At 48.9% G+C, this 19,047-nt stretch overlaps 2 protein-coding genes across 2 annotated transcripts; both read right to left on the bottom strand.

Annotated features, from left to right (window-relative positions):
- Positions 1-164: 164 nt before the first annotated feature.
- On the bottom strand, positions 165-7,069 carry LOC121615481 (leukocyte cell-derived chemotaxin 1-like). Its single transcript, XM_041949847.1, has 7 exons — positions 6,948-7,069; positions 6,544-6,684; positions 5,149-5,289; positions 4,440-4,553; positions 1,656-1,806; positions 1,137-1,246; positions 165-421 (listed from the first exon to the last, which is right to left on the bottom strand). Exons 1-7 carry the CDS (start codon positions 7,017-7,019, stop codon positions 197-199), a joined length of 954 nt encoding a protein of 317 aa, XP_041805781.1. The 5' UTR covers positions 7,020-7,069; the 3' UTR covers positions 165-196.
- Positions 7,070-8,883: 1,814 nt separating this feature from the next.
- On the bottom strand, positions 8,884-12,169 carry LOC121615546 (protocadherin-8-like). Its single transcript, XM_041949923.1, has 3 exons — positions 9,713-12,169; positions 9,348-9,573; positions 8,884-9,236 (listed from the first exon to the last, which is right to left on the bottom strand). The coding sequence occupies exons 1-3, from the start codon at positions 12,167-12,169 to the stop codon at positions 8,884-8,886; spliced, it is 3,036 nt and encodes a 1,011-aa protein (XP_041805857.1).
- Between the last annotated feature and the right edge of the window lie 6,878 nt (positions 12,170-19,047).

The raw sequence follows: 19,047 nt of genomic DNA, 5'->3' as shown, positions 1-19,047 counted from the left end.
CATTTCTAACGTGTGGACTGACGCTGTTCAATCTGCTGCTCACACTAACAGGTAACTACAGTCGATGACGATAAGAAGCCACCGTCTCCCCTTTCTAAACTTTTCCCTTCATCTCCCCTCCCTTGGAACCCCACCCCTCCCCAGTATCTTCCCTCTTCGGCCCCTAACATCTCCAAGTCTGGCAGGTGGGGGGCATCTACACCAGGCCCAGAATGCGCGCCACCCACCAGTTGCAGGGCATGATAACTCTGCAGGCCACCCTGCAGCCTCGGTAGTGGTACGGCCACGGGTGGTACCCTCCCAGCGGCTCGCAGATCCTCTGGCAGTGGGTGTAGCTGCGACGGCACTCGGTGCAGCACACGCCCTGGTGGTCCAGCATGGGGTCGATGTTCATGGTGCCCTGCTCGCCCTCCAGGCCTCTCTGAGGGGAGACAGAGGGGATGGCGGTCAGGATGTGAACACACACACACACACACGCACAGTGTCTGTTTGCATGATGCTGCACGTCTTTAGCGCTCCTTTCAAGCCAATTAAAAATGGATTTCCGACAGGCGGGATGGGAAGGAGGGGATGTTGTCAGATGTGGGTTTTTGTTGTCAAATATTTTCTTCTTCAGTGTAGTGCTTGCTGTTTACCCCCGTCTGTGGTTGTCAGGAGTGTGTAGCAGGAGTGGGGGGATGCATGAAAGGGAGAGGGATTAAAAAAAAGTGGGGCCCAACATGAGGGGTGAGGATGAAGGGCATGGGGGGGTGTATGTATGGGAGTCTGTGTGTGCTCAGCAGGGCAAAGGGGCCATGGTGGAGGAGGAGGAGAAGGAGGAGGGGGGGTGCTGTGGAATTATTCACACAGCCTGCCTCAGTGCTGAAAGGAAAGCTTTGGACAGGCTCCGACAGCCTCACAGAGAAAACGTATGCACAGAAAACACACCCACGCATACGCTCAGATCTGCAGCGACAATCCGGGCCCCTCCGCCGTGACCCCGGCATCTGCTGCTGCTGGCACAGCTGCGAGAAAGCCTCGTCGGGAAAAGCCTTCTCAGGTAGCCCTCAGATGTGAACGGACAGTCGCGGAAGCTGCGGCGGGGACGTAAACACGGCAGACGAAGGGGAACGTGTGAGTTGGTTTGCGTGACTCACCTGGTAGGGGTTCTCCGGGTTGAACTCTGCCTCCACGTCCTCTTCCTCCTCCTCAGCCCCGGCTGCCTGGCGGCGCTGACGGGGGGCGGCCCTCCTCTTCCTCTGTCCGCCTGCACACATCACAGTCTCAGTCTCTGACAGCTGACCAAATTTAGGAGCGGAGTGGCACTAATGTGCCCCAGCTCCTGATTGCGCAGCCGCTTCTCCGGCAGCATTTTCAACTCCTCAGATAAAGTAGAATCAAATTGTGTTTTGGGAACTTTTGACCTCCCAGCATGCTAAAAATTGTACACTCTGGAGCTGGGAACTTCAAAAGGAGCCCTGCTTTTCTTTTTAGCCTGTTTTTCTTTCAGTGGCTTAAAGAAGCGTGATGTTAAATGGAAATTGCTGAGACCGTTTGACCCAGATCCTCTTTGCTTTACGACAAAACTCGCGCAGCCTTGAAAAGTGAGTGTTTCACTCTCAGTTTCTTTGCATTTTCATCGTCGCCTCTTTACCACGAGCGCTCTGATTGCTTACTGGTCGAGTAGGTGGGACGGAGCCAGAAGATTGGCAGGTCTCCACACAGGTCCTTTATCTTGTTGCTGAGGAAGGCAGAGTCGGAGAGGGGAGTGTCAGCTGCCACCCAGATCAGATCATCCTCAAATTTGGCCGGCATCACCTCGTCCTCCTTCAGGGGGAAGGGAGGGTGAGGAGAAGTGAGACAAACAAACATCACATCAAGACATCTGAAGACGTCCCTGCTGCTGAAGGCAGAAAATCACACTTGTTTATGGATCTTGTTACGAGCCTTCCCCTTTAAATAGCCCACAGTCTTTGCATCCTGTCCGAGTCTAATCTGCATTAATGCTGTGCTGTTAATGCTCCTTAGAACAACATAAAATCAAGCAGTAAAGAGGCAGCCCTTGAGGCTTTAGTATACAGACTCCCTTTGCACTAACATTTAGCTGTATACAGAGTGTCAGGACTCATCAAGATCTGAGGGGAAGGAGAGATTGGATGGCCTAAATTTGCAGGTTTCTGCAGATAAGCTAATGAGCTTTTCAGAGGAGAGCCTGTGTAAACACGCTGTGTATCCACAGCCTGCAGGTGAAAGGGGAATTCTGCAGGGATGACTTTGCCCACAGGCACTTGTTCCTGAGGGCTGCGCTGCACTAGCCACAGCCATGTTTGTGGAATGTTATCCTCCAACCTTTAACAATTTTTTTTTCTTCCCAGCTCAAATGATTTGCTGGAGGGACAAATAAAAGCGGGGGTCCTTCTCCACTGATAAGAGTTTATCTGACCCGCTCTCTCTGGATGCTGTCGTGTGTGTGCGTGTGTGTGTGCTTATCTAACCCATATTTGCCATCACTCTAAATTATAGCAAATGACCAGCCTGCAGCAACCATTATAACAACATCTCCATGTCTCCACACACACACGCACACACGCACACACAAACGCGAACCAAAACGATCATTTATGAGGCAAGGAGAGGCAATAACACAAACACACACAAAAGCACAAACGTGAAATAAATGATCTTTTATGAGGCAGAGGGAGGCAATAAGAGCAGCCCCGCGTGATAATTAATTGTGTGCTCGCATGTGCGCGCGCGCGCCTGAGCGCCCGCGTGCGTGTGCACGTTCGCGAGGGCGTGATGTGGATTTGTGTGGATGTGAGGCTTACGCCGAGCTAAATGATTTTAATTATCAGACAGCCTGGACCGAACAGTCACAGGCTGTGGCGGTGGTGTGTTGTGATAGCCACACACACACACACACACACACACACACACACACACTCACGGTATATTTCAGTGTGCTCCTCTGCTGTGTTTATTGATCTTAATAGCGTCCACCAAGCTGTTAAGTGATGGGAAGCCACACATGGCAATCACCCATGTGTTCCTGGTGGATGTTTGGCTTGGGTGATTCATGCTAATAGCTTTATATATCAGGAGGGAGAACTTGTAGTATATCTCTGAAGCTCAGCAAAGAATAAACAATGCAGTAAAGTGCAGTAAAATACAACTATAGTATCACAGAGGAATACTTTACAAAGCGTTTATAATGTGCAACCACTGGCTTTCTAAATGGCTGGTTAAAGATTTATTGTTGCCTCAGTAACAAGCTATTTTTAAGAACAGTGTTGGGTTATCAGGTTTGAAATCCCCCTCTATAACTTGTACTGTCTTGTTATGAGAAAGTGAAGAACTCATGGCTCTTTATTGATGACCTACAAACATTTGCATCTTCAGGTCTGATGGTTTATTAGAAAGTGTGGAAGTCATTAATAAAGCCGGTGAGTTATAAGACGTCAGTGCTGCACATGCAAATGTTAGTAAGTCATTAATAAATGTTTCTTCGGCTGCAACAGTCCATCATATCTCAGTTGTAACTGTTATGAGTTGCAATCAAAGTTTAGCGTGTAAGCATGCCAACATTTGCTAATTACCACTAAGCACAAAGTTCAGCTGAGGACGATGGGAATGTGTCACCAAAGTCACTATGATTTAAACGTAACGTGTCACAACCACTGTCACAGGTTCTGATTTAGTTTCAACTGTTCTCTGCCCCCTGTGGGGTTCAGTTCCTCTGACTTCATTTCAGCAAAAGTCGAGAAGAGCTGATAAACACAGGTTCCAGTTACTTTAACAAGCGTTGCTGTTGACCATTTACTACTGCACTTGTGTCTATACTTCTAAATAGAAGAACAATGGAGAACACTTGTTGGGCTTGCAAAGATGTCCAGGTCTTTATTAGCATTTGGGGAGAGAAGACTGTTCAAAAGGAAGCTATAGTCAGTGGTTGGACATTCATCTTGGCAGGGATTGCACACAGCCAGGATAAGGAAATACTAAAAAGGTGAAACTTAGATTACAGAAAAACGATCATGATCAAGTGGTTCAACGTACTGGATGCTACTGACCCGGCTTGCGAAATATATTCTAAACACAAGGAGGAGCAGAGTGCCAAAGCCTCAGGTTCTGTAAGAAATAACTGACATTTTGGGGAAAACGTTTATACACTAATTTGCTAAAATATGTGAGTGTGTAATTAATTATATGTTAATTAGTGAGTTTTAGAGGTGCTGGTAGGTGGATTCTGATAAAAAAAAAAAAAGAAAGAGCCAATCTAGCTGTTTCCCCCGTTTTCAGTCTTTATGCTAAGCTAACTGGCTACTGTCAAAGTATTCCTTTAAAAGTTCAGGTAATGGGAAGCATGTTACAGGTTAAAGGGGCTCCTGACTGAAAAGCACATTACAGCACGTAGAAAACATGCCTTCTCAAGACACACAAGACAGACAGGACCAACCCACCAGGTCGAACGTCATTGAGTCCTTGCTGAGAGCCTCCACGTCAGGCAGACGGGCCTTCACTTGGGTCTTGATGTAGCACTTCTCTCCTCCTGAAAAGCGGATCCCTGTGATCCCCTGAAGAGGTCAGGAAGGAAGGGGGACAAACACAAAGCAGGTAGTCAGACCTCATTGCTCCTCCAGTTGTTGCGTTGCATTCTGCAGCACTCTGCAGGTGTCTGGGACTATAGATCTGTACATGTAAAGTAATCACAGCTGATTTTGATAACATTTTGGGGCGACGCTTCGGTTTGGCGCGATGTTCTAGATTACGAAATTACACTCACAGGGACACTACGCTTAAAGGTCAAAATTTTAATAGTTAAAAGGCCAAAACTGCTGCTTCACTACTCTGATTGGCCTGATTGGGCTGCTTTAATTAAAGGTCAAAAACCACCAGTCCGAATTTAATGAAAATTGGAGAGACGATGCATCTTGACACTGATTGGCCCAAAGGGAGATAACATGCCTACTTGTTCTTAATTTCTCTTTCGCTGCCACCAACGAGCCAATCTCCCCACAAGGGTCTTTAAAGTTTCAACAAAACCGATCGACTTCTTTTTCTTGGACGCTCCAAATTGCTCGCAGAGTGTTGATCACAGAGTTCACGAGTCTGGTTTTCGGCTTTTATCTGAATCTCCTGATATTTTGGATTGCTTTCGATCAGACTCACAATCTCAAAGTCATGGACCTCCACGGCCTCGTCCGCCCCGCTGCCGGTGCTGAATCTCTCCATGTTATTGGCTGTGTCGATCTCCATCGTACCCTCCTCCACTTTTCCGTTGATGCTCATGCTGTAGTGGACATTGTAGACCTACACACACACGCACACACACACAAGGTTTCAGACTGGCATGTAAGGTATGAGAGTCCTGAGAGTCACCCCACCCCCAGCCCTCTCTCTTTCAACACTCCTCCTCACCCTCTTTCTCCAGTCTTACCCTCTGACTTCTCCTCACATACAGCCTCTCTTTTCTGGATTTCTCTTTCAGATGACACATTCATTCAGACAGACGAACACAATCTGTGCAGCTCTGGGTGATGATGACCCTTCCACAGAGCCTTTTCATCGTGTCTCAGGGTTTTCTAACTCCATAATGGGGGAAGAAAAAAAAACACTCAGAAAGCTACATTTTCCCCCTCATCTCTTCCACCTCTTGCCCCTGGAGCATCAGCCGGACCAAAGAGGCCCCCACCACCCCTCTCCGCCCTGCCAGGATCCTCCAACACACACATACACACAGACACACACACACAACGCCTCCATTCACCAAGCAGGCTGCACCGTGGAACCGGTGTGTTTAATTTACATTTTACTGTTTGCTTACACTGCTAAAAAAAAAAGAGGGAAAAAGCTACTTTGCTCTAGCATTGAGCCTCCCTTTAATTCAAACAAGTTCAAAACGTTACCACTGACAACTTCATTCGCCTGTTTCCAATTCAAAACAGCTAGTTTCAAGAATTCATTCAATCAAGTGACAGCATTTAATCGACTGCGAGCGTGAGAGCTGTATTCTTTGATGATAGCGCCACTTATTTTAGAAAAGTTTTGGAAGTAGAGTCAAACTGCAGTGGAACAAAAGGAATGATCTAACAGATCACACTGCATCTGATTTGACTTCTGATTGAAAGTCCTGAGGGACTGTAGGGAAGCTACTGGGATGGCGAGGGCGGCTGAACTTTATGTTTCTCTTTGTCAGAATGAAAACCCCTCCACAGAGTCATTAATGTTTTATTTGAACTCTTCTTGACTGAAGACCCCCCCACAACATGTCCAACTAATATAAGAGTCTTGAACTGGCACAACTTATGTGTCCTGTTCCCCAATTTAAACCTTAACACCATGATTGAACTTCTCATTTGGGACACAAATCAAAACCTGATACAGAGACAGAACTATTGTCTTCTGAGCTCTCCTCAGCACTCCTGCTACTATAAGCTCAACCAAAAGGAAAATACCAATATTCTCCCCCTTTTCTTACCCCACCCAGCCTTATCATTTTCGTACAGTCCCTTAAAAAACTTTCCCCCGCTTTTTTTAACAGTGTAAATAAAATATTAGTTTTACGTGTTTTTCATTGTTGTTCCAGAAGTAGAAAGCTCCGACTGCCCCCAGCAGCAGCAGGAGGGTCCCCGCGATGAGCACGGCGATCCCGGCCTTCAGGAGACGGCCGGTGGCGGCGGGCTTCACGGCCACGGCGGAGTAGGCCTGCGGTAAAACAAACAACCCCCCCAAAAAGACATGTCCACATGCTGAGCATCACCCCGGCAGATAGAGAAATTATACTGTATTTGGAGAATATATAGATGCATGTAAGAGATAGCTCACAGAGGTTTTTGTTCATCTGTCCTGCATATGAAAGGTCAATAACCCAGCAGTGTGACCTGTGACTGGCCCGCACAGATGTTCCTACAGTATGAACCTCCTCATCCGGACCACACCGAGCTGTACTGGCCTGTGTGCAAACTCACCGGGGGCATGAACTGCTGCAGGTCCTCCGGTCCCGCCGAGGCGATCGGTACTTTCTCTGAGTTCCCGGCCATGACTGGAGCCAAACACCTGAGGAAACCCCAGTCCACTGAGTCCTCTCTCTCTCTCTCTCTCTCTCTCTCTCTCTCTCTCTCTCTCTCTCTCTCTCTCTCTCTCTCTCTCTCTCGGGAGGAGGAAGGACACCTCTGCTCGCCGCTCGCGCAGGCAGGTCGCGTTTTATGCTGTAATGTGAAACGGTGCACACCCTTTCCAAGTCCCGTAACTTTAAATCAAAAGGTAAAACATAACCTCCAGTTGATGATCATCACCGCATTGTGAGCATGCACTAATTTAAGGCTTTCAGAAAAGCCTTCATCATTCTTTCTCTTTGAAGATCATATAGGCTGCTCATGTAACTTACATGAGTTTGATTCCTGCTATGATCCTCAGAATTTCATATCATTAAGCTTTATGACAGCCTCGGTGGGAAGACTAAGATCTGTTCAGCAATTAAGGAGATGATGAAGGAAGGGTGAGGCTGTCTCCTCGAATCACCTTTGCGCGCACCCCCTCTCTCCCTCCCCCCTCTCCCTCCTCTCAATGCCTCCACAGACGGTTGCGGGTCAAAGGTGACTGTGGCGGAATGTCGCATGTTCTCTCCAGCTTGGACACGGTGTATTTACATGACAGCGCGCAAAAGACGACAGCTTGCCGGGCAGACTGTCTTCTTCCTCTACGTCTTCTGTATCCGAGTCCAGAGCAGCGTTGCTGTCAGGGAAAAAAATGCCCTGAACCCATGAATGATAATGGGGGCATTACGTAAGGGACGCAGCGTGCGCATTTGGCAGATAGACAAAAAAACATCCTGACAGGGTAGCAGGAGGATTTGCTCACAAGGACTTCATGTTCTCTGACAAAAATCACCTGTGTTTGAGAGCCGATCTAACTTATCCTTAGTTGGACTCCCTCTCATGCGTGCCTCCCTTTTTTTTAGACGAACAGTAAATGCGCCTGTACGCATACACTCAATCTCATTTTGTCTCTTCTATGCGCACATTTCAGGTGGTAGTGATTTATGTAATGGCATATCTTTAGTTCTTGTGTTAATATGCAGGTCTTAGCCGGTAAATGCAGTTATCAAGTCCATGCAAATGAGAGAGAATAACTGTGAACGGTTTCGCTCTTGATGTGCGTGAGGTGACAGAGTGATTTGCTAGAAAACCTTGGCGTCTGTTCTGGCATCTCACCAGCAAAATCGTATCCACAAAGGAAAAAACTAAGCTGACCTTCTTCGGTGGGCTGCAAGGACAGAGGCTGACTACTGCAATAACAGCGACGCCTGTTGGCTTTTCCTAGTGACTGATATCCCTGCGAGGCATTCACAAACACCCGGATCGGAAACACACAACTCACATTCTCAGAACAGTATTTCAAAGTTTATTTTCTCTCAGAATATTGTGATGATTTAAAAAAAAAAAAAAACATCTGTACAATTTGCTTACTTATTATTGCATTCAAATCAATTCATACATCGTTATCAACTTGATACATGGTGGGCCCTCAAACTGCACAGTTTCCGGGGCCATTTTAAATAGTCAGCGTGCGTAAAGATCAATAATTACAATTCGTATTTACATACCTTTGCTTAATTATTACTCTTATAAAAATAAAATCTCTATATGTACAAAACTTGCATATGATACACTCCATGTCCAACAAAATGTCTCAAAGTGATTGAACAGACATCAAATGTGGCATTTACAATAAAACACAAATATTAGGATATAAACTTATATGCACACTCTCCACGGCAACAAATAACTTCAGAAAGTTACAGTTTTCATTGTCAATGAATCATAAATTAAAACTTTGAATACACTATACATTTCTTTGAGAGTGAGCTTCGGTGTGTGTGCGCATGTGTGTGCAATGTCTGCGTTAGATGTCATTGTTGGGGCAGTGTGTTGGGGTGGGGGTGTAAACAGGGAGGGTTATGTCACTGATCTCCTGCACCCTCACAGGCCTGGGTGGGGTGACCAGGACGTAGTCGTACTCTCTGTGCAGCACCTTCTCGTACACGCTCTGCAGGCCCACTGTTTTGGGGATGTGGGCCTGGTAGTAGTTGTCCCTGCGGTTGGGGTCCCGGGGCAGGGAGGCTGTTTTGGAGAGGCTGCTGAAGGAGGAGAGGGTCGGGGCCGGAGAGGGCGCCGCATTGGCTCTGACTGCTGAGGGGCTCCAGCAGCGATCTGAGTGACCCAGGACCTTACATTCGCTGGTGCAAGCCCACAGACCTAGAGGAGAGGGAGGCGAGAGGAGTGGAGTTAGATTTAAGACCAAAGTGTGACATCTAATTGACATCTTTGTGTACAGCCATTAAAATGTGCCATTTTTCTTGCCCTTACCAGGTTGGCCGCCCATGGGAGGAACCACAGCCCCATCTTTCTTCAGGCCAGTGTCTCCACTGACATCACTGTCACTGTCATTGAAGTCACTGTCCCCCTTGCCACTGTCTTTGCCACTGAAGGCTGGGTCCCTGGCAGAGATGGTGGTGTAAGAGTTCCCCTTCCAGATGGTGATGGGCCTCACGGCCTCTTTGCCATTCCCATAGCCAGGCAGAGTGGAGTAGCCCTGCAGGAGGAGACCAGAGAAAGAAAACAGAGGTTAGTGTCTGCCGGATGAACACATTCCAGATTGCTCATTGCTGTGTGCCGTCCCACACCTCCCTCCCCACCCCTGCTGAGCACAGTGTCCCAGAAGTGCATCTCACCTCGTGTTTATTCCCTCGGAGCTTGCTGTTGCTGTCTGAGTCATACACGCAGGGCACCTCGCTGCCGTCCTCTGAGGCCGAGCACCTGTCACTGCCCCCGGGGTGAGCCGGCGTGAACCCACCGGGCTGGCTGCTGTAGGAGTGTCCGTCAAAGGCCGCTCCCGCCACGGCCCCGTGGAGAGGCAGGAGCGGGTTGTCCACCACGTGGTTCCTGCCCCTATCCAGCGTGCCCTTCTCCCCGTACGAGTCGCTGTCTTCTCCGCTTTTGTCCCGTTTGCGCCGGTTGCAGGTGGTGGCGATGAGGATGATGGCGAGCAGCAGGAGCGTGCAGCTCCCCGCGAGCACAACGATAATCACCACCGACAGGTCCCACTGCGCGTGCACCTCGTCACCGCTGCCTGCCTGGTACACTGTCCTGTCGCTCGGCGGGGAGCCCGCGATGATGAGGAAGTGGAGCGTGGCGGTGGAGGTGAGCGCGGGCCTGCCGTTGTCACTCACCGTCACGGTCACGCTCAGGGTCTCGTCCACGTCGTGGCTGAGCACCTGGTTGAGGTAGATCTCCCCGGTGGCTTTGTTAACAGAGAACACGGAGGGTTCACCGGTGGCCAGCCCGAAGGACAACTCCGAGTTCACGCCCTCATCCGCGTCCCGCGCCTCCACCCGGGTGATGACGTAGCCGCTCGGTGAGTCCCGGGGCAGGAGGACTTCAGCGGAGCCGTTATTGAGAGCCGGCTGAGTGATGACTGGCGCGTTATCATTCTGGTCCACTATCCTCACATAGACATTCGCGCTGCCGGACAGGGGCGGGGAGCCGCCGTCGCTGGCCGTGATGCGGAGCTCCAGCTGTTTCATCACCTCATAGTTGAAGCTCCGGAGTGCGTAAAGCGAGCCGCTGGCGGGGTCCAGCGACACGAAGGTAGAGATAGGGGAGCCCATGAAGTACGTGTCCGCCAGCTTGTAGCTGACCTTCCCGTTTGACCCCATGTCCATGTCCCGCGCCACCACCGTGGTGATGTATGCGCCAGGCGCGTTGTTCTCCACCACCGCTACCTCATACACCGGTTTGCTGAACACAGGAGCGTTGTCGTTCTCATCCGTCAGTCTGATCGTGTACTGAGTGATGGTCCTGAAGGGAGGGGAACCCAGATCCTCCGCCACCACTGTGAGGTTATATTCGGGGATTTTCTCCCGGTCTAACGGGCTGGTACTCACAATCATGAAACTGTCCTCGTACGCCTGCTGCAGTCTGAAGTGATCGTGTCCGTACAGCGTGCAGTGCACCTGTCCGTTTGCGCCGGAGTCTCTGTCCGAGGTGCTGACCAGAGCCACGAAACTCTCCCTGGCCGCAGCCTCGGTGATGTACGCTATCCCCGCCGTGATGGACGTCATCGGGGTGATGGAGATCTCCGGTGCGTTGTCGTTAACGTCCTGCACCTGCACCACAATCTTGCAGATGGCCGGGCTCGGGTTCGGACCCAGGTCGGTGGCCTGGACGTCAAACTCGTACGTGTTCTTGCTTTCAAAGTCAATCGGACTCTCCAGAGTGAGCCGTCCGGTCTTCCTGTCCACTCTGAAGAGTTGTCGTATTTCTGTGGGCACTTGGTTCCCGAACCCGTACACGACCTCACCGTTCAGCCCCTCGTCCGGGTCCTCCGCGTTCAGGTCCAGCAAGAGGGAGCCCACCGGTGCGTCCTCGGGCAGGTCCACGGAGAAACTGTTCCTGTCGAACACCGGACTGTTGTCGTTGTAGTCTTTCACCTTGATGTTGATGCGCGTTGTTCCGGTGCGGGACGGGTTGCCACCGTCCATGGCGACCAGCTCCAGCGCGTAAGAAGCCTGCGTCTCCCGGTCCAGCTCCTTCATGAGCACCAGCTCCGCATATTTAACCCCGTCGGCCCTGCTGAGCACGTCGATTGAAAAGTGGCTGTTCACGGAGATCTGGTAGCTTTGGATGTAGTTCACCCCAACATCGTCATCCACGGCGAAGTCCAGCGGGATCCGCGTGCCCACCGCTGTGTTCTCGGAGATCTCCAGACTCGACTCTTTCCGGGGGAACTCGGGGGAGTTGTCGTTGATGTCCTTGACCTCCACCTCGACGTGGATGAGTTTGAACTGCTCTTTGGAGAAGCTGACCACGTCGAAAGCGATGAGGCAGTGCAGGGTGTGTTTGCAGATCCGCTCCCTGTCTATCCTCTCTCCTATGGTCAGCTGCCCGTCGCTCTCCCTCAGACGGATGAAAGAGGAGTTGAACTGTTTCATCATCCTGAAATTGGTCCTGGAGCTCCCCGAGGAAGAGGCACTTGAGGAGATGTCCTTGGCCAAGTTTCCAATCACTGTCCCCGGTGCGTCTTCCTCAAACGTCTGATATTTCACCGTCTTTCCTTGTGTGACAGCAGCCAGGCTTGCCAAAGAGACGCACACTAGCACCAACAGCCCGTTCCACCCTATTCCTCCCATCTTGACACCTTCACTCCAAAATAATGAGAAATTCAGCAAACTGTCCGCACTGAGTCCACTTTAAAGTTTAAACAAAACGTACCCACAGAAAGCTACTCCGTCCCCGCTCTTGTCGACTCTCGGGGACTCTTTGTTTTTTTGTAAAAAGCCTGTAATAAATATTCCATATGTCTTTCAATGCGCACTCTGGATGCGCTCCTCTCTCTCCCTCTCTCTCTCTACTGGAGGTGTGCTGCTCTCTCAGCGCAAGAGGGCTGCAGTGTCTGCAGGAGGGTTTATACGGCGAGGCATGCAAATGAGCCGCACTGTGACCAATCCGAGCTTTGAGAGGGGAAAAAAAGGGGGACTTCTGAAAGACCTCTAAACCCTGTTTAGAGATTCCTGGACTGTGCGGAGAAACTTGGCACCCAATATGTGGGCTAAACGCGGGGCTTGATTTAATACAGCTATAGTTTCCGTTGCTTGTTTATGTTCCTCGGGCTGTTAAATGAGTCTGCGCACCGACACATGGGGGGAGCACAGAGATGCGCAGTGTCCCTGAGCTAGAGGACAAAGCATTTGAATAGGAGTATCTGTTCAGGATGCTTTACCCTATAGGCGCACTTTGGGTGGAAAGAGATTTACGCTTAAACATTGTTAGGTTGGATCCCCACGCGCGTGTGCTGCGTAACCCGCTGGAGTAAAAGCAGGCAGTGGCACAGGCTGAGCTGCCCCAGTGACCTCTCCACCTCAGATAAGGAAATAACACCATGTATGCAAGAACATGACACGATCCGTCCGTTCCTCCAGCCTCACAGTGTCCTGGTCTGCTCACCCAGTCAGATAACATTTCATATAATGGACTTATGATAGACCCATAATGCTGAGACAGCTTAACATGCTGAATAATAGCGGGGCCAGAGATTCAAAAGAATGTGGTGTAACTGGTGGTAATGGCATCATTTTAGTGCCCATTTTATTCTCATTAATAAATTCCATAAATTTGCTCTGTCGTCTATTATTCATCCCCCTGGTGTGTTGTAATCCAGTAATTGTTTGCCTATCAGATCATATCTGAGGCTGGAAAGGACTATATCCACTTAAAGATTGATTTTATTCTAAGTCGGTCTCAGTTCAGATCTCCTCACGAGATGTCTCGTGCGCGGGAGAGGGGATTTTTTAATTAAAGCCAGTGTAACGTCCCGGTTTAACATGCTACTCTCCTCGGCCTCGCCTGCCAGAACACAGAGGCGCAGGTGAAGACGACACGCACGCACACATACACACACACACACACACACACACACACACACACACACACACACACACACACACACACACACACACACACACACACACACACACACGCAGGCGGTCACGCACGCACTCACACAGCCTTCCATGAACCCGTTACAAATGGGATTTGGCTGTAAACGCAGGGGGGATTTATCAGGATTTCAATAGTGAGATTATATCAAAGGCGTATGAAGCCCTCGTTAGTAGCGGCGGGATAATGGCATGGCAGGGTCTCCCTTTGCAGCCGTCCATGCCGTTATTGTGGCCCCTGAGCTGGTCTGTGGGGACCCTAACCCCTGCTGCCTCCATGCAGCCCTCCGCCTAACTGCAGCATAATGAGGCAAAGCCACATGCAGCCTTTGTACCATCCCTCCATCCCCATTCCCCCCCCCCCCATCTTCCCCAGGCCTGCCCCGGTCCCGACTACGACTCCTTTCATTACAGGGAGATGGGAGATGAATTGGCCTGGACATCAGGGTCCCTCCTATTAAAATACATTTAGAGAGCGAACGGCCCCCGTCACGGCTCTTTAAGAGATTTTCTCATTCTCCCCATTGGACCAAGTCTCTCTTTCCCTCTCTTCCTTCTTCACCCTCCACCCACCACCACCAACCCCCCCCCCCCCCCCCCCCCCCCTCTCTGTCACACGCACACACGCAGGCAACACTTGCCTTGCAGTAGAAGCTAATATCAGTTGGCATGTTCTATAAAGAACCCATCTGCCACAGAAAGTCAAATAGGAGACACCTGAATGGACAACATCTAGTCAAGCAGCTTGCATAGTCAGAAACAGTCAGGCCTGTCCTAAACGATAAGGAGACAGCATTCTGTGATTAATTAAGGACATCACAGCAAAACGATCAGCCCTTGGGGACATTAAATGGCACCACTTTCCAGTCAAACTCTTTTATAAAGACTTTAAAAGTTGCAGCTAATTATAGCTTTATAGATCAGTTATGATGCCTTAATAAGAAGAACTTCTGGGTTGCCAGGTTGTGGAAAATCCCTTACATTGATTGGACTGTCACTAATGGGACTGTAGGAAAGTTGTGAGGAGGAAGAGGGGGCTGGAAAGCGAGGAGGGTATATTTTTGGTCTGCTTTTCCTCTCTTGTCATCTATTAACATTTTATTTCAGCCTATCTACACAAATACTTAAGACAGCTTTAACTTGGGACCTGGTTCATGCTGCACTTTTCCGCATGCAGAAAACAACAGTTCTGTTTCTGTTCACTAATGTGTTCACTGATGTTGGGCATGAAAACTATCATGAGGATATTGAGGTTTAAACTGAGGTGCACCATTAAACAGACTGCACCGTTTTAACACTTTCATATTATTTTGACATGTTGTGGAGGGTGAGTTCCAGTTTTCTCAAACTCAAGAGGAGAATTCAAGGGACACTTTAATAACCCTGGTGGGGCAACATAGAGTCCAGCTCACCGCACCAATCATTTCTGTCCAGTAAGTTGTTACCATATGAGTTAATGTACAGATTGCGCCCAGTTGTACAAAAATTAATTCATCAACAACTTATCAAGATTTTATGGACGCATTGCCAACATTCATAACATGTTTTATTACCAAACTGAAAGGATAACAACCAGCCGAAGGCATTTTTCACCCCGCAAATGTGCTCTTATTAATGGTTATAACCATATAAGATCACAGATTATATGAAGACAAGATGGATCTGTTGCAGCAGCATCCACATCCAGCACCCTTCTCCCGTTGTAAAACACTGTGCAGACCCCGTTCTTGCAGGCAGAGGGGCTCTGTCGGAGCACGGTGATGATGTGCTCGCTGTGGGGCCGCGTGAGAATCGCCGTGTTTATTCTCATTTCTTCATGTGTTCGGAGTACACAGCGGTCTGGCGGCATTCTAATACCGCTCAGCATTCTCTCACACACAGACAGACAGAGCAATCAAAAGCAAATTACACTATGTTGAGTCTCGCCTCGGGGATTAAAACTCTCTGCACGTGCGCGTGCGCGTGAGAGACAGAGGGACTTTCTTGCCGTGTTTGACGGGCTTTTGCACCCACCCCGAAAAGGACACACACACCTAAAAAAAAATAATACTAATTCTTTCACGTGACCACCGTGTCAATCTCGCCCGTCTGCACGCGAGTTCAACAATAGCAGAATTAGAGAGAGTCTCCAAAATCCCCTCCATTCTTCACGGGCCATATTAGCATTTTCTTTAACATATATAAATATATCTTTAGTGGATCCCCCTCCTCTCCCTCCCTCTCCTCCTTTCTTTCTTTTCTCCTGCATTGTGGTCCCATTTGCTCTAGTGATCGCCGGGTATTTGGGGTCTGAAGCCGGTCGCCCGATCCCTGCCTCTTGTTGGGGCTTAACTCATTGAGATGGAAATAGGCGATTTGGTCCCCTTTGTCCACCAGATAAGCGCTGGAAGGAGAAAGTGGGGAGGGGGAGCAGGAGGGTGAGAAAGGAGGGATGTGTGTGTGTGTGTGTGTGTGTGTGTGTGTGTGTGTGTGTGTGTGCGTGTGTGTGTGTGTGTGTGTGTGTGTGTGTGTGGGAGGGGGGTCTAAGATAATCGATCAGCCCGCTGCACCCCCCTCCCCTCCCCCCCATCAGCTAACCTTTGCTTAACTCGCGTGCCATCACAAGCACAGTCCTGGGCTAATTGGTTCCCAGCACTAATTATCCAATTATCGCCTCTCCACCAGAGAACCGCACTCCAGAGCTCGTCTGGGTAATGGCCTCATCCTCCACTATTGATGAAAATGATTAGGAGTGAATGCGCCCGTCAGCTCCGGAGTGCAGCACTTGAGGAAACTTGTGTCGCGGCCCCATCTCAGAGGTCTTATGGAGAGGATCGCTCTTCACTTACACGGGGCTGATTCACCCATTCAGCCCGTGTTATTCCTGAAACTCTTAGCGAAAATTGAATCCATGATGAAGTGGTGTGCAGGTTAATTAGACCCTTTTGTGCGGCCCTTGCAAGGTAAGACCAGAGGTTGGAGACTGAGACTCTGTCTGACCCTGGTGTTGAGGTCAGACAGAGTGGTGCAGAGTTAATTGTTTTTGGTGCAGAAAATGTTATTTCCTATTGGCTAAAAGGGACAACTTATTTAACAGTTGTTTCTTAAAGTTTCTTTAAGGGCTGTATTGTTTAGGAGAGTGAGAGGAGCTGAACATTTTAAAAAAGTTAAGTACTCCACAGAGTTATTCATATTTTCTTATTTCATGTTTTCAGTCTAACAAAAAATCCAAACATTTACTGCTTCCAGTTTCTCCAGTATGAGAATTAGATGCTTGTATTTGTCTCCACTATAGCCTGGATCTTTGGAATATTGGTCCGATTAAACATTTGAAGGCATCATCTTGCTCTGGGAAGTCGAGATGAGTGTTGTTCCATATTCACTGACATTTTATAGCCAATCCAATTAATGAAGAATTGGGGAAATGGTTGATGGGTAATTCATAACAAAAATCGCCAGATGCAGCCTGAAATGGCCAATAGTTGAGTGATATACAGGTTGGTACATGTTGTTTATTCATGTACTGATGGAACTTTGGACAAAAGAAAAATTACAGAACTTTTCCTGAACAATTGTGTTACAGACCCTGAATCAGTGACATGTTGCATGATTAATATATCTTGATAGATTGAAGATTTTTAGCTGGGCCTGCACCAGACTGCAGTCTAAATGTGCTTGCTTTAAGGAAAACAGCATTATTGATCATGCCTGAATGGACAGAAATGTGGGTAGACTGGTTTGCATTGTGACTGCTCCATCAGTCTCCATGCAACTCTGCAACAGGCTGCAGTGAGCCGGATCTGAAAGGAGCAGCAGGCATGGACTGGCACCAGAATGCCACCAGATTGATAACGTCCAGTTACATTAAACGTTTATTCTCTTCTCTCCATCTCTTTTTCCCTTAGTTAACTTCTGCTCCGATCCATCACCTTCCATCCCATCTGTCGCTGATGGCTGCAACACATTGAATAAATTCCTCCCGACGAACAAAGCGGTTAACATCTCATGAATGCAGCTTTTTACACCCCAAACACAGATTGTGGGGAAACTTTAAGGGCAGTGGAGTAACCAGTGCAAAGAAATCTGTGCTGGGACACTCCCACTTAGCTTCCACTTCATTACCGGTATTGTGCTCGGGAGCGCGCAATCTGTGCGGCCGTCTCCGCCCGGCCCCGCCAGCTTTCTAATGAGTTTCCAATGATGATTTAAAGGCTCGTAGACCCGTTTCCCTCCAAACTCCTCCCAGCTCCCCTCCCATCCTTCCTTTCACTGCTTTTGAATCTCATCCGCTTTTGTCTGGAGCTGTTTCCATCACTGGCATTCTGGATTCAGGGGAGGTCAGGAGGAGCGCACATAAAGATTCACACATCAGGCCTGAATAGAGGGACGATATAGAGGGGAGTTACACGGGGCCAACCATGGCCCCCAGCCTCAGTGTAACAGTGGGAGAGTCGGTTGGAAAGAATTAAAGGCTTGTGTCTGGTCTGGGGATGTTTTGTGAATATTCAAGATCTCTCCAAACGCCTTATTTCCTTATATCAAAGACAAACAGGAATTAAAAGTTAACGCGCGAGGTAGTGAAAGGCTCGGGGGCTGTGTGTGTGCACACACACCTGATCGGTGCAGTGCGCCAGATTGCGCCGCGCTTTGGATGAACAGATGGGGGTGGGGGAGTTAAGAGAAGCACGGAGGGAGGGAATGGCAGACGTCTGCGTATCACTCATGTGAAGTTATGTCTCTTCTTCTCACCTCCATGCATGCTCCACGCGCACGGAAAAAAACACGCGCAGCGGCGCTGAGATGAGCTGCGTTTGACGCGCGAGGTTGATGCAGCCAAAAGCAGGCTGGTTAGTGCCTGTGATCACTGATCAGTCGGACTTTGTCTGACGCTCAGAGGAATCTGCAGGGAAGACTGTTACTGGCCGAATGGTTCACTTAACATCCTCCCGATGAGAAGTGACTAATCACCATACAGCAGTAACATGCAGGCACAAAAAGACACTGCATCACTGCATGAAATATGAATATGCATCTAAATGATGAGCATTAGATTGATGCTTATTTAAGAGCAGGGAGAAACACTTCTTTAAGTTCTTCTTTTAACGGCTGCTCCACAGTCAGATCGGCTCTGTCACACATAGTTATTTACAGCTGACAAGTGAGACACTGAATAATCAGCTCTGAAGAAGCTGTGGTCGCAGTTTCTGAGCAGCATGGCTCTGTGATGGCAGTGTCAGTCTGAACAACTGTTGGATGGATTGCTGTGAGATGTGGTCAAAGCATGAATTCTAATGAATTTGGTCATTCCTGGATTTTTCCTCAAGCGTCACCAGCAGGTCAGAAATAACACCTCATCAGTGAAACAGCTACTGCAGTTACCGCCACAAAGTTGTGTCCAGTCATGTATCCCGCTGACTTTGGTGATGCTTCAACCTTTCCCCAGGTGCCACCAAATGTCTCAACAAGCAATCGGCCTCAAAATTTGCTACTGACATTCATGTCCCTCTCAGATGTAATAACTTCTCATCTAGAACCATCACCAGGTCCGTTTTTCATTTGTCCAGAACTTTGATCTATGCCCAATTAGACGTTGC

Source organism: Chelmon rostratus, chromosome 12 (assembly GCF_017976325.1).
Source record: "Chelmon rostratus isolate fCheRos1 chromosome 12, fCheRos1.pri, whole genome shotgun sequence".
Classification (NCBI taxonomy): Eukaryota; Metazoa; Chordata; class Actinopteri; order Chaetodontiformes; family Chaetodontidae; genus Chelmon; species Chelmon rostratus.
This window is presented reverse-complemented; position numbering and strand designations above follow the sequence as displayed.

Bases quoted from the DNA above. Each gene is read 5' to 3' on its own strand.
- LOC121615481 (XM_041949847.1), bottom strand. From the start codon at position 7,019: ATGGCCGGGAACTCAGAGAAAGTACCGATCGCCTCGGCGGGACCGGAG. The intron at 6,685-6,947 runs GTGAGTTTGCAC...GTTTTACCGCAG, and splicing joins TGCAGCAGTTCATGCCCCCG to GCCTACTCCGCCGTGGCCGT. The intron at 1,247-1,655 runs GTAAGCAATCAG...TGATGTGTGCAG, and splicing joins CCGTCCCACCTACTCGACCA to GCGGACAGAGGAAGAGGAGG.
- LOC121615546 (XM_041949923.1), bottom strand. From the start codon at position 12,169: ATGGGAGGAATAGGGTGGAACGGGCTGTTGGTGCTAGTGTGCGTCTCT. The intron at 9,574-9,712 runs GTGAGATGCACT...CTCCTCCTGCAG, and splicing joins TCCGAGGGAATAAACACGAG to GGCTACTCCACTCTGCCTGG. The intron at 9,237-9,347 runs GTAAGGGCAAGA...CCTCTCCTCTAG, and splicing joins TCCCATGGGCGGCCAACCTG to GTCTGTGGGCTTGCACCAGC.